At 41.2% G+C, this 13466-nt stretch overlaps 2 protein-coding genes across 2 annotated transcripts in view; one reads left to right on the forward strand and one right to left on the reverse strand.

Moving 5' to 3' along the window:
- The window catches only part of LOC109473834 (synaptic vesicle membrane protein VAT-1 homolog-like), a 24320-nt gene extending 20410 nt beyond the window's left edge, over nucleotides 1–3910 (forward strand). Inside the window, exons 6-8 of the mRNA XM_019773935.1 lie at nucleotides 576–770; nucleotides 1493–1576; nucleotides 1790–3910. Of these exons, the coding sequence (XP_019629494.1) occupies nucleotides 576–770; nucleotides 1493–1576; nucleotides 1790–1885 (375 nt within the window). The 3' untranslated portion in view covers nucleotides 1886–3910. The remainder of the gene's footprint in view (nucleotides 1–575; nucleotides 771–1492; nucleotides 1577–1789) is intronic.
- On the reverse strand, nucleotides 3739–13356 carry LOC109473835 (protein arginine N-methyltransferase 5-like). The gene is made up of 18 exons (XM_019773936.1): nucleotides 13230–13356; nucleotides 12402–12520; nucleotides 11951–12036; nucleotides 11563–11694; nucleotides 11059–11168; nucleotides 10043–10092; nucleotides 9638–9748; nucleotides 9354–9406; nucleotides 8987–9076; nucleotides 8444–8593; nucleotides 8244–8302; nucleotides 7845–7967; nucleotides 7188–7363; nucleotides 6697–6806; nucleotides 5700–5793; nucleotides 5123–5236; nucleotides 4877–4941; nucleotides 3739–4344 (listed from the first exon to the last, which is right to left on the reverse strand). Exons 1-18 carry the CDS (start codon nucleotides 13316–13318, stop codon nucleotides 4192–4194), a joined length of 1884 nt encoding a protein of 627 aa, XP_019629495.1. The 5' UTR covers nucleotides 13319–13356; the 3' UTR covers nucleotides 3739–4191.
- Between the last annotated feature and the right edge of the window lie 110 nt (nucleotides 13357–13466).

Below are 13466 nucleotides of genomic sequence, written 5' to 3' on the forward strand. Positions count from 1 at the left end.
GAAAATTACACTTTTATCATAACCATTATCTCTACGGTTTAATCGTGCTCCAGCACTTCAATTAATGAGTATTTATACAGGTGCGATCGTTGGCGATTCTTAGCCTCATATCTGTCAATAAGCCATATCTGTGACTACAATACCGTCACAAACTGTTAGGTAGAGTTTTATTGCGTTACGTCTTACAGTTGCAACTGGTATTGAATGGGTGAATTAATTAATGAATGGTTTATTTGTGTAAATCCTTGCAGCATGTCTGCAATGCGTTTTACTTTTACTTACAACTCCATTCCACCCAAAACGTCAAATATTATGTAGTGTTAAAATAACATCAGAATGTGGTTGATTTGATTTTTTTGACAATTGTCGACATGTCATTTATCTGTATTCATGTTTTAATGACCCTCGTATAGTGAATTTGGTGCAGTGTACTCAAGTTTCTGAGTATTTCTGGCTTGATATTTTCACTCGAGCTCCCTGCCCAGTTTAGAGATAATGTTGTTCAAGAGACAATACATGCGAGGTGGGATAAATGCACAAGCTAACCGCGCTATGCCCCGCCGTTTTCCCCGCAGTGGTGGCAGGTGGACAAGGTGAACCCCGTGAAGCTGTACGATGAGAACAAGACTATCGGCGGGTTCCAGCTGCTGCGGCTGCTGTACGACCAAAACCAGCACGAGCTGATCCAGGAGACCATGACCACCCTGCTGGACATGTTCTCTAACGACAGGATCAAACCTGTCATCGACTCCTGCTGGGCGTTTGAAGAGGTAAGCTTTTAAAAGGGATATTCAAGAAAAAATCCCAAAGCGGGGCAAAGTAACAGTCGCGTTTGAGCAACAGAATGATAATGAAGGAACGTCTTGTGGCCATGGTCGGCGTCCGATTTGTATCCTCAAAAATAGTTTGATCTCATGTTCACTACTGCTGCCAAGCCCCACAAATTATTATCGTCAGGTTACGCATGGGTTAGTAACATGTGATCCGGTACATATAAATAAAGGGAAAGAAAAGGATAATCAAGAAGGTAATACGTAGGACGAGACAAGTGAATTGGTGCGTTAGTAATATTTACATATAAAGTTTCAATTCCTTATTTTTTTCTTATTGTATACAGCCTGTATAAACGGATGTGTGAGTAATGCATTGGTCATATAGTAGGAAAAGGGAGGAAGTCAATGAGTAACTTTAAGCGCAGCGCGAACTAGATGTTTCGTCTGAAGGACTTATTGTGCCTGTCCTTGGTGCTGATCGGACAATCTTTCAGTACCGTAGTCGGGGTAAGCACGGCGTTTGGCCCAACTAAACAAATCTCTACTGTACCAATACGTTATGCCTCCTGGGCGTTGTTCTTTAATTTGTGCTGTATGTATTCAACCTGATAGCAAGGCTTTCTAGGGAGATTTTACCTACTTCTGCTCAAGGCGAAGATGGCATCAGTTATAGAGGCAGACTCACGTGGATAACCCATTATTGGTTGTGGTTGGTACAGGTAGGGGAGGCCATGCAGAAGATGCATGATCACCAGAACATAGGCAAGCTGATCCTAGACCCAGGCATGGACAAGACACACAAGGTACAGGCAACATGCACCTTTTTCTAACTCCTCATACATGATCTTTGCCTGTAAATGTGACAATTCCACAAGAGGTCGAAGGAATTACGTTATATATATGGTCATATTTAGAGGGTATGTGGAATATCCGTTTGGTCTGCAATATTGCATATACTTTGGAGCATAACTATATAAGTGACCTGACATTTCCTAATATGGCTATCTCTCCTCCAGACTCCAGCCGAGACTCCAGACACTAGTGACGCAGACGAGGTCAAAGGTCAGCAGAGCGAGGAGACGGCCCCTGCCGAGGCCACGGCCAAGGAATAGATCAGGACAAGAAACCGGCTCAGAAGAGAAAAAACAAAACAACGCTTCACTGGACAACAGTCTACAGATGTGTGCCAGTTGTACCCTATCGTTAACCTAGAGAACAAACGCTGAACAACGAACGCAGGAAAAAAAGCCGTTTACCATATCTAAACCGGTACAATATCTATCGGATGTATTAGTGCCAGTATACTTACATATCGTGTAGCTTGAGTATTTGTGCGGGACTTTTGTGTAGATATTGTGTTCTTAAGGTGGAAATTGCTGTTGTTGTACATGTGATGGATACTAGTATTCCCCAGGAATTATATAACGAATGTGGGTTTTGTGACATCTGTTTGTGTTCTAGATATGTGACAGTTACATTGTTTAAGTCTTCATTTCCCAACGTATGTTTCGTACGGTTTGTATTACTTTCTAAAGCATGGTGGAAGAGGGACCATTACACTTCCTTACACCAGTTACAGTCGTGTTGAGCCGCGATATCAATCTAGATTTCTCGGTGCAGCGCTAGAGAGAAGTGTAGGCTATATATAGCTGAGATACAAATCTCTCCGGCAGACGGCTGGCCCACGTTTCCACAGCCATTATCATAATGTCATTTGTCTTCACCGTTAGGGGAGCTTTGATTGTAAATCCTTATTACGGTTTACATTTCGAAGAAATTGTTTATTTGGAAGGTCTAAGGATGGTGGATTTGACGGTGAAAAGACGTTGCCAGGGGCTATGTTTGACATGTTATACATGCATTTTACTTTTACTGATTTTTAAAAGGCAAATGGATACGAACAAACGCCTACGCTGGGGCAGTGGACGAAGCCAAGTGTATTAGAGCTTGGGTGGAAGGAATATATGTATTTTGATCAATAATACGTCGCCAGCGCGTCCTTATAACAGAAAAGCTCTTAGGAGGTCTGAATATGCGGCGTATTTTGCGCAGGTAGTACATAAAGGTATGATTAGCACAATCTGTAGTCTCGTACCCAGTGTGAAGCTACAGGTGACAAGATGGCCGCCAACTATACCCAAGATCCTATCCAAACGGATAACAAAAACCTACATGTATAAGGCTAGCTATTAGTGTCAGTGGCATGTTCACTTTACCTACATTCTGTGTCAAGAAACTAATTGGGGACCACGTATAAGAAATTGCAGGGAAGAGAAACAAAAAAGAGAACTATTTTGAAATCGTGAAAAGCCAGAAGGGCTGTAGAAGCTGTGCCTAGAAGCGGTATCCCTCCCCCCGATGTCCATGTATTCAGTACAAACACTTCGCTCTACCTGTTGGGCACCATGTGCATATGTGGTGGCCAATGAAGACTTTGCCTTGAAATGTCACGTAGGAGCAAACTTCACAGCACACAACTGCTGACTTCCATTTGGCATTACAAATGTTTTAGAATAAATGGCAATCAGAAAGATGCATGATTTTACTTTGACATTTATGATGTTGAATATATCTGAGAGGATAGAACTGACCAAAGAAAACATTTGGCATTCACAAACTTGTTTTTAAGTACTTTGAAAAAATGGTACAAGTCTTCATTTTCCCACAGGCCTTTGTGACATGGTGCTCGCCTTCATTGTAGCTTTTGATGTTGAATTATATAATAGATGGCTATTCATATATTGTCATTGAAGTGTAATTCTAGATATCATACATGTATATTTTGTATTTTGAGGGTGTGCTTTGTGCAAATACAAGACTGCTATCACGTGAATAAATATTGTTGCACTGTAGGATTCAAAACATGTCTGCTTGTCCATTCTGATTTAGAGTATGTAAGAAAAAATCCTCTGGTACATAAAAAGTAATGAAATCTGAACACGACAGAATGATGACATTCATCATATTAGAAACAAAGATAAATGTTTTAATAACCAAAGCATATGTGTAATACACTATGTTAAACATGGTACAGTGTACATATGGGCCTTGCCTTCAGTTAGATAGCCACCAAAGCTGACTTATACTTCTCTGGAAAAGTTGTCTTGTCAAAGATCAACACTTAATCTTTTCTTCTTTCCTCAAAAATAAACAAAACTGCCCCACTAGTGTAAAAAGGGGTGCATACATCTTCAGGTTTACACTGACTATAGCAGCATGGTCTACATGATACCTTTGGTTCCAGAAATGTTAACGTGGAATCGTACTTCGCAGTGTTTCATGTGCAAGGCTCTACCAAGCCCACTACACCCTTACAGTGGTGTTTCTTTCTTTTTTTTTTTAGTTCACAGGCTAGCCCGTCTGTTCTGTTAGAAGTCCCATACAGTTTGGGACAGCTAGGAATGATGGGATGGATGCGTCAGAGTCCAATCGTGTAGGACCTCCCCGCGGGGTTGTGTATGGGGGTTACGGAGGGGCTGTTGACGCACCACTCGTACCAGACCTTCTGTTCCGTACAGCACCGCCAGAAGTTCACCTTCAGTTTGCTCCCCTTGTTGAGGTAGATGGGATCCTGTCAGATACCAACACAAACACAAACAGTTATGACATCTCCGTGAATAGTTTCATCAGGTTGGTAAGACACTGAGTAAAGAGACTATTTTTACACAACCAAATCTTTCAGCCGACATTCCGGTGACCATCTGTCACCTTCCTCAGGGCAATTCTGACTGGTTCACATTGGATTGCAGCACAGGTATCGCTGTGTAGATATGTAAATATTGTACACTTGGGAATGCATCTGTAGCAGCAACATCTGTGCTGCAGTGCAATGTGAACCAGTCAGAATTGCCCTGAGGAAGGTGACAGACAGTCACCGTAACATCAGCTGAATAAAAGACTTGGTTGTGTAAAAAGAATCTCTTTACTCAGTTATGACATCTGTTAATTCACAAAAAAAATAAGACATATTAAGAAGCACTACAACATGGAAGGCTCTTGTAGTATGTTGTGAGTAGAATTCAATCAGAAAGTATCTACCTTTGATATTATCCCACAGAAAAGATGTAAAAAAATGCCAAGGTGTTGGAATATCTGTCCCTTACCCGAATGGGGAAGAATATTGAGAACCAACTAAACATGCCCGGAGAATGTGTCCTGGGTACAATACCTGAAAAACAACAGCATAACAACATGAACTGGATATACAAGTAGATTGTATATAAAGAATAAAAATCAAAGGTTAGAGTATAAAATTTTGAATCTGAATCACATTAATCACAAGCACAAATGAACATGTAGATAACTTCAGTCATGCCCATGTCTAATCATAACCATGTAATTCTCCTTACTTAGTGTGACATCTCCATACAGGACTGTGTCAAAGTATCCTGCAAAGCCGTTCAGAACTGTGTTCTCTTCAATGTCAAACTCAAACTCTTTGGCTCTTGTGTTGTCTATCAGACCTGTGAAAGAAAAGAGAAGGTATTTAAATGAGAAAGTTTCTTTGCTTGAGGTATTTGATAGAACTCTATCAACTAATTGGATAGAAGAGCAGTACCAAGGACATCACCATCAGAGCTCAAAATACTTTTTTTTGCATACCTGCACTTAACAATGAAAATTACCTGCACCAGACAAAGTTTCTCTGCACTACTCAGACTTTGAGAGGTATGGATCATACTAAAACTGTTCAGAAACCATTGCCATTACTTACACATGTATCTAATACTATATAGGTGGTAATGCAGCCTATAAAATCCACAAACACCTACATTTGTATATAAACACAGTGCATGGACCAGCGCAGGTTAGGTGCAGGTAGACATCAGAAATACCTGCACGGCTACAATTTTACCTGCACTAAGGTGCACATGCACCCAGCATTTCGAGCTCTGAATGTACATGTAACAAGTCTTTAGAGCTCACCTCTGTTGGGATGATGGAAGGTGAAACAAGGCTGGGGTTCAGCCAGTTCACAGTAGTTGTGGAGCCTCACAACATAGGCTGTCTCAAACGGAGCCTGTAGGGAAGAAAACAGACATGTAAAACACTCAACTCTCCAGGCAGGACATACAGCAGAAAATTTTCCATCTGATATGGTGAGAAGGTTCCTTCAATAATTTCACATAGTATACAATATTCTCTAACAAAGCAAAAGCATTACAACTTCCAGTACATTGTAGATATAGAATACAACACGGTGTATTCCGTATCGCCCAAGGTACCAGCCCGACCGCGCGTCGGATCGCCCGACGGCCGGAGGGAGATCCGATCCGCGGGAGGGCTGGGACTGAGGGTGATGTGGAATACACCGTGTTGTATTTTATTTATGTCATACCCACCCACGAAAACGCGCCTTTCAATGCGAAATGAGCAAAAATTTGGTGTCCCTAATCCCAAAAAACGCAACAACATCAATTCCAACGTCCGAATTTTGCATTCGAATTTTCGGAAGCGGTGCAAGCGGTTAGGGCGAAACGCGTTCGAATCTTTCTATGGAACATTTGGAAGGGCCGGGTTGTACGCGTTAAGAACCCCCGGGCTGTACCGCTAGTTATCACACGGGCCGGAACACCCGTATCGAACGTAATCGCGGCCCAGGTAGGACATAATATTCAATATACAATGCAATTACAGTTCATTGTTTAAAAGCAACTAGGGTCCTTCTGCAGAAAAAGTTCACTAGCCATGGAGTTATTAAGGACTTCAGAAAAATAACATGTGATCACAGACAGAGATTCACAGCCATTATGATTGTATCCAAAAGCAGTTGTAACAACTTTTCATGTTGAAAACTTTGTCTACATTTCAGATGCCCTGGCTAGTGAGGACACTCTTCCTGAAGAAAGACTACATTTAAATGAATCACCAAAGAGGAGTGGAATTCCTTGTTGCATCCTGATGTGCAGTAGGCTGGACTAACCTCTGGTCCCTTGTCCCTCTCCTTACACCCTCTCACCTCGTTGTACAGTTTGTGGGAGGAGACAGGAGCGATGTAGGAGGTGTACTCCCGTGGGATACTGATGCCATCATCTGTACAAGATACAACATGACTTTATTGAGAGTTGCAGTGTTGCACACATGAAAACCAATCTAAAACTGAAAATAACAAATTTGTGAAAAAAGGGGGTTACTTGGTGAAGCAATAATCGGCAAATTCATTATCATCACTTGTACTGTCTTAAATCAAAATTACACTGGTACGACTTAATCAGCATAAGCGTCGTTATGACTTAAACTGCCTTAAACTAACATTTTCATGGTAAGATTTAATTGACACAATACTGTAGAATATAAATCATAGTATGGAAGGTTAATAATGAAAACAAAGTTTACAAGGAAACATAGTTGGTAACACTAACACAGTTTTGTTCCTTCAATTTTGAGAAGGGAAACTTTAGAAAGTTAACGAACCTTTGAGAAACTTCTGCGCTCCGTCCAGACACTCCGGTGACAGCTCGTTGTCCCCAAACGACCCCAGAAGTTCGCTGACGATGATGTCAGCCTTCTCCGGTGCCTCCCACTCCCTCATGTCACATGACACCACCGTCACCTGCTCACCCCACATCTCATCTTTCAGGGCTTCAAGTCTGAACAGAAAAAATATCCAAAAATAATTCTATCAGGTTGGTAGAACATAGGATATAGGGATTTTCTTCTTGTGTTCTCGGTGCAAAAGCGCCACCTACATCGGCTACATATAGTGACGAGAAGCAGCACTCCAGTCAGAAGCTCTGAGGAAGGTGTCTGACTGGCATTGAAACATAAGCAGGTGAGAAACATTACCGGTTGGGTAAGAAGGAGAAAAAATATCTTTTAACTGTGTACAGGTAATGCTGACATCTTTGGCCAGCCGAACGACATCAATGGATCAGAAAGGTTATGAAGAAGACATGTGGAGTGTGGAGTGATGTTTTGAACATAATCAAAGGCAACATGATGAGTAACTAGTATGTGGCTCAGTATAGCGTATAGATGTAATCACATATACAATATTCAAGTGGCACAGAGTGTCCTCATTACCACATACTGTTGCAATACAAGCTAGGAAGTAAAATAAGTTCCACTTACGTGACAACAGCGTTTGGGTTTTTCTCCACGGCGTAGACTGTGATCTGCCGCTCAGCTCTCTTGGCTGCCTCTAACGAACATCTGACCAGGGGACCCCTGCCTGCACCTAGCACCATCAGCACACTGGGAACAGGGGTGGTGTACCAGGTATTATATACAGTGGGTAAACATTACATGCAGTTTCCTTCTAAAGCAAGATCCACACAGTAGCACACAAAAGCTATGAAAATATTTATGAACAGTATTTCAGTAGTAAAAGGTTTTTGTATGTGGCTCAGTATAGCGTATAAATGTAATCACATTTGACATATTGAAAAAAAATGTCCTCATTGCCACATGAATGCTACTTTATGGCTACCTCAAAAACTTTTACCATTTGCCGTTGAAAAGAACACTTACATTTTCTTGGTGTCCTTTTCTGAGACAGGAATCTTGTCCAGTAATGCATAGTACACAGCCTGTAAATAATTCAAGATTATTTTGATCTCTTAGATTTTACAAAAAAAAAGGAGTTTCAGAGGAAGCAAATGTTCCTATTACCAAAGACAATATAAAGGTAGAACAGCTATGACAAACTGTTAAAACCTTGGAAGCCTTACCTGTTGGTACTGGGAGTACTTGACCGGGTCCTTCTCGAATGTCTCGTATGTGTTAGACTCCAGATTGTCAAACAGAGGCTGCAGGGGACACTGTAAGTAGTCCTCATAACCACGGGCAAACAGTGTGACCTGGTCTGGCTGTGGGTTTGTCTGGAAACGGAAATACTTTGTGATAGACAAAATTGGAACTAGACAGAGCAAAATGAAACATAAAAGGCTGAGTTACTTCTACCTCAACCAGAAATCGTATTAATGTAGAATTCGTCTCACTTCTACATAACATGATGTGCTCCGAGTCAATGTGAAAGTTGAAGTTTCCTTTTTATTTGCTCAGCTAAGTGAGTATGATAAGCTAAACAGTAGCTAAAAGTATATAGGAAACAAGATACATGTATTTCAGTGGGAACTGAAAGCTCATGTCTTTCATCACCCGTGATTAAATATGGACCTTCTCTCTCTATAGTGGTTACCTGTCTATAATGGTCAAATTTGCTCAGGTTTACCTGAGAAATGAATGTAGTTACGCATGTACAGAGACCGTACCTGGAAGAGATGTTCCATGTACTGTTGGTACGCCCTCAGCCCCTTGTCTCCATGTCTGGCTGTACCAGAGATCACAATCTGTGCATCATACTGCACGGGGTAAAATAGAAACCTTTATTACTTAGTGGGAAAACAGGTGCTTTTCCTGAAGATGTGCATAACTTTGGCAATTGCATCCAGACAGTTTGACATCATACAGTACCACTATAATTCTTATAACATGATATACTACAAATATGACAATATACTACATAAGAATGATAAAAGATACTACCACAATCTTTCAGACTTTAGAGTTTGTATGTATCAAGTCAGTAATACTCTGATATGACCGTTGTTGTATTTAAACCATTATTAAAAGGTTTACCTTGAACAACTGTTGAACAAAGGACTGATGTGCCCTGGACAACACTGGGTACCCTGGAGAGGGGATTGTAAGAAATACCATCAGTGCACTTGAACACATGAACATATTGCACAGAAATAAGTAGAAAGAACATTTCAGTGGTGAGAACTTCTAATATGTGGCTCAGTATAGCGTATAAATGTAATCACATATGAAATATTGACAAATCGTGTCCTCATTGCCACATACAGATTCACCCATGGTGGAATGTGCTTCAGATCTTCAGAGTGTTTGTTTGTATGTACCTTTCTTGTTGGTGAGGAAGATGGTGGTTGGAATGATGGCAGCTCGGACTGGCTCTCCTAACCATCTCCTCAACTGGCTCTCAGATGGAAGGTCAGGGGTCAACTCCAAGGCTAAAGGGGAGACGGTGTTCAAGAATAAATACTGTTATGTTAGTGTTACTCAATCATACTTCTTAAAGTATGTGCTACTTCAAAATTTTCACTAAAAATGTATCCAACCTCAGCTACCAGTATAACATCTGTTTCACTTGTATGCAAACAAAAATATGAAAGCTAAGATGTCTAAACAGAAAGCAGTTAAATATTTTACATAATGACAAGTTGAACTTTCCAAAAAAGAAAACGTTTATGTGTAGGTAAAATGGAAACAAAACCATATCATCAGCATCAGGAATGACTACTCACCGAGGGCTAGTTTCTTGTGATAATGACAGATGGACCTGAATGAGTTCCACCTGGGAAAGAGGAGAAACATTTGTAATGTAGTTTTGGCAATTATAATCACAATGTACATCAAATATAGATATCCATGTAATGTGGCTCAGTATAGCGTATAAATGTAATCACACATGAAATATTTACAAGTCATGTCCTCATTGCCACATACAGGGGTTTTTCTAAACAGGGGAACAAGGGCGCTGCGCCCTCATGTAACAAACCAGCGCCCTCATATCAATTTTCAGATTGAAGCCTAAGTCTTGTTCAAAATCATCTTTTTCCAGTAAAAATACAAAAACAACACCACATAACAATACATTCTAGCATTACAAACTATGTTACTCTCATAAAAATTCCAAAATCTTACCACAAAGTTGAAAATTTAGCTCTAGTAGTAAAAGTTTGAATGGAATAAACAATGTTCATTGAAAACTTGCTTAAAAACATGTAGCTAGGCCTCCTTCATTTGCATACTATAGAACAGGCTCTGAAGTGAAATATGAGACCTGAGTTTGTAGCAGCTTGGATGAATGTGTTGCAATTGTGCCATGGGAAAGGTTTCAGCTTGTGGCAAACCCAATGTTGTCATCTGGAGCTACTAGAAACATTGATCACTAATTGTGTAAGTGTATAAAGGGTGATTTGCAGATTGTGTGTACTGTTGATTGTACTTATATTTTAAAAGTGAAATATGCAATGCATGAATAGAAATTTGGGAAATGTGCATTGAGGTTAAGAGTTCAAATTTCCCCCCTCAAGTAGCCTCAAAATGTCCCATTTCAACTTCAAATTTTTAAAGGCTTCACATGGCGGAAGGGGGGATACCCCCCTTCCGCACCAACCCCCCCTCGGTCGCTTTGCTCCCTCGCCGTGATACTGCTCCCTCATGCAAAATTTTTCTAGAAAAACCCCTGCACATACATATAGATTCACCCTTTGTGGCTAACTCTATTACAACAGCCAAAAGAAGACTGTGTACCCACCACTCCCATGGATCCTGTGACTTGTTATCCTCTGGGTCCTCAGCTGGCTCACCTTCAATAACATCCTCCCTGCACACATCAGGTGACTGGAGGGGCACTTGTATCCACATCTGATTGACACAGAAAGACATAGCACTTTGACACACACAGCAAGTGTCTTTCCCAAGGGCACAAGATCAGTGACACCGGGCAGGATTCCAACCCGGGACCTTTTCAAATTAGGGCCTGGGCCGAATACCCTACTGCTATGCCACACGACCTCATGTACATGCATGGTGAGTAACAATCAACAGAGCAGTAGTTGTTTAACTGGGACATGCGAAGGTCAGCATAATTTGCTAATAATACCTTTCTAGTTTCTTCTTGGCTTGTCTCAGGATTATATACCTTGTCAACACATCAATATCTGACAGGGATAACTTAAAATCATCACTGACAAGAACTGAAGGGGGAGGGGGGCGACAGACCCACTGTAGTGCGACAGGTGAATAAAGAGGTACGTACCAGTGTGTTGTTGTGTCCCATCATGTGGTAGTGGATGTACCTGGCCAGGTTAGCGCACCTGGTGCTCCGCAGCTGCACCAGGATGGCAGGTAGACTCAGGTGGGCTGCATAGCTCAGCTCCTGCTGGAGGGCCTACAGACAACACAAGGATGTCTTACCATCTTTGTCTTGGTTTCATGGTGCCAGTTCAACATGGCACTTGAATTGAATAAGGTTAGACAGTCACACTCAAAGAAAACATTCACGATGTAAAGGGTTGTATACAAAGGAAGCATGCGGTTCCCTAAAAATACAATACAATAGATAGGTGGTAAAACATAATACAAGACGTATAACTGATACATGTATAAGGTCACCATTTGTATAATTCAGAATGAATAACAATTACCTTTTCACAGTTTTTGCGGACTGACTCTATCTCTGAGTCTGGCTGCAGCCATGGAGACAACTTTCCCACGATCAGTGTACTCCAATCTGCAAAAGAGCAAGTTTTATGAATATGCAAATACAATGACAGTATACAAAGACAATGTCTCTATGATCCATATGTAACGCTCATTTTTTAAATTTCAAACTGGGGAATGAAGTTCTACATATGAACCCATAATTCATGCATTATAGATATGTAAACTATATAATCAATGATAGCCTTTCATGTTCGTCTATCTGTACACAATAGATACTGTAACGGTGTAGCAAATCTGTAGAGTTGTAGTGTTTATACAACTGTATCATGTAAAACTACAAGTTCTGCATTTAGCCCACATAGGCATGAATGTGCAAATAAAACATCGTTGTCACTGTCATTATCACAAGGTTAGGTTTGTGTTAGTGCCCACCCTGTGATGTCAGCAGCAGGTCTGATCGGGTGAAGGCTCCAGGTCTGCCCTTGGCTCGCCCCTCCAGACACTCTCGCTTGTAGCGAGGATGGACGATGGGTGAACACACGAAGTCAAACCTGGGAGCAGAGCCAGACAATCACATAGGATTTACACCCTGGTATGGTTTGGAATGAAACGGTTGTGACACTTATTAAACATTACACAGATGATACCATGACTACTGCAGAGCTAGAAATACCACCTCGTCCTGCATATGCAGGTTAGTGCAAGTAAAATTGAAGCTGCGACTGCCAAGTGTGAAGTTCAAATATTGAAATAATTTGAATGAAGCTTCAAACAGTTGATTACCATGACTTAGATAGATAGTTAGGTAACAAATTATAGTGATTGGTCTTGCTGGAAGTCTGTGTTACAAGTTTCCAAATACTAGTACATTTGTACCAAGGACAAGGTATTTAACAGTTACATGGACGACCCTGAGTCTTTGGTCTCCGAGTCTTTGGCCTGAAGACAGGGCCCCAAATATGGTGCAGGGGTCGGAGGGGGTTGGCAACTTACAGCTCGATTTTCGCTAAACGTCTATACCGTGACTGGACAGCTAAACTGACCAGCACGGTCAAGCATATCGTATGTCGGCGAACGTGATTAGATAATCCATGGGGTCATTTTCTGTTGTCACACGGCACGGTGCAAGCACGTGCTTCACATGCACAAAAGCCACCGGCATGGGGGCAGACAAAACACATTTACGACTAAAGTACGAGAAAAATTACAACATTACTTGGATAAAACTCATCTAAAATACATGAGGAATAGGTGTTGTACCCATTGTTGGATGCAGATTCTAGAGAAGAGGTGATATCGGGGACGTAGTGAAGGTCTCTGCCGACGGACGCTCGGTCACGGCGCGCCATGATGGATGGAAGTGTCAGCGGGACGGGTCCATCTGGGATGACAAACTTTATATCGGATTTACAGATTCACATATATGACCATATGGTGTGTAAAATTAATGACTGCACTTTTAATTAATCAAAAAAATCGGTAATTATATAGATTTTG

This window comes from Branchiostoma belcheri, unplaced genomic scaffold (genome assembly GCF_001625305.1).
Source record: "Branchiostoma belcheri isolate BF01 breed outbred unplaced genomic scaffold, Haploidv18h27 scaffold3, whole genome shotgun sequence".
Lineage (NCBI taxonomy): Eukaryota > Metazoa > Chordata > Leptocardii > Amphioxiformes > Branchiostomatidae > Branchiostoma > Branchiostoma belcheri.

Coding starts and splice junctions, on each gene's coding strand:
- LOC109473835 (XM_019773936.1), bottom strand. CDS start 13,318: ATGGCGCGCCGTGACCGAGCGTCCGTCGGCAGAGACCTTCACTACGTC. Junction 8,303..8,443: donor AGTACTCCCAGTACCAACAG/GTAAGGCTTCCA, acceptor AATTATTTACAG/GCTGTGTACTATGCATTACT. Junction 4,942..5,122: donor GTATGGAGATGTCACACTAA/GTAAGGAGAATT, acceptor GTTGTTTTTCAG/GTATTGTACCCAGGACACAT.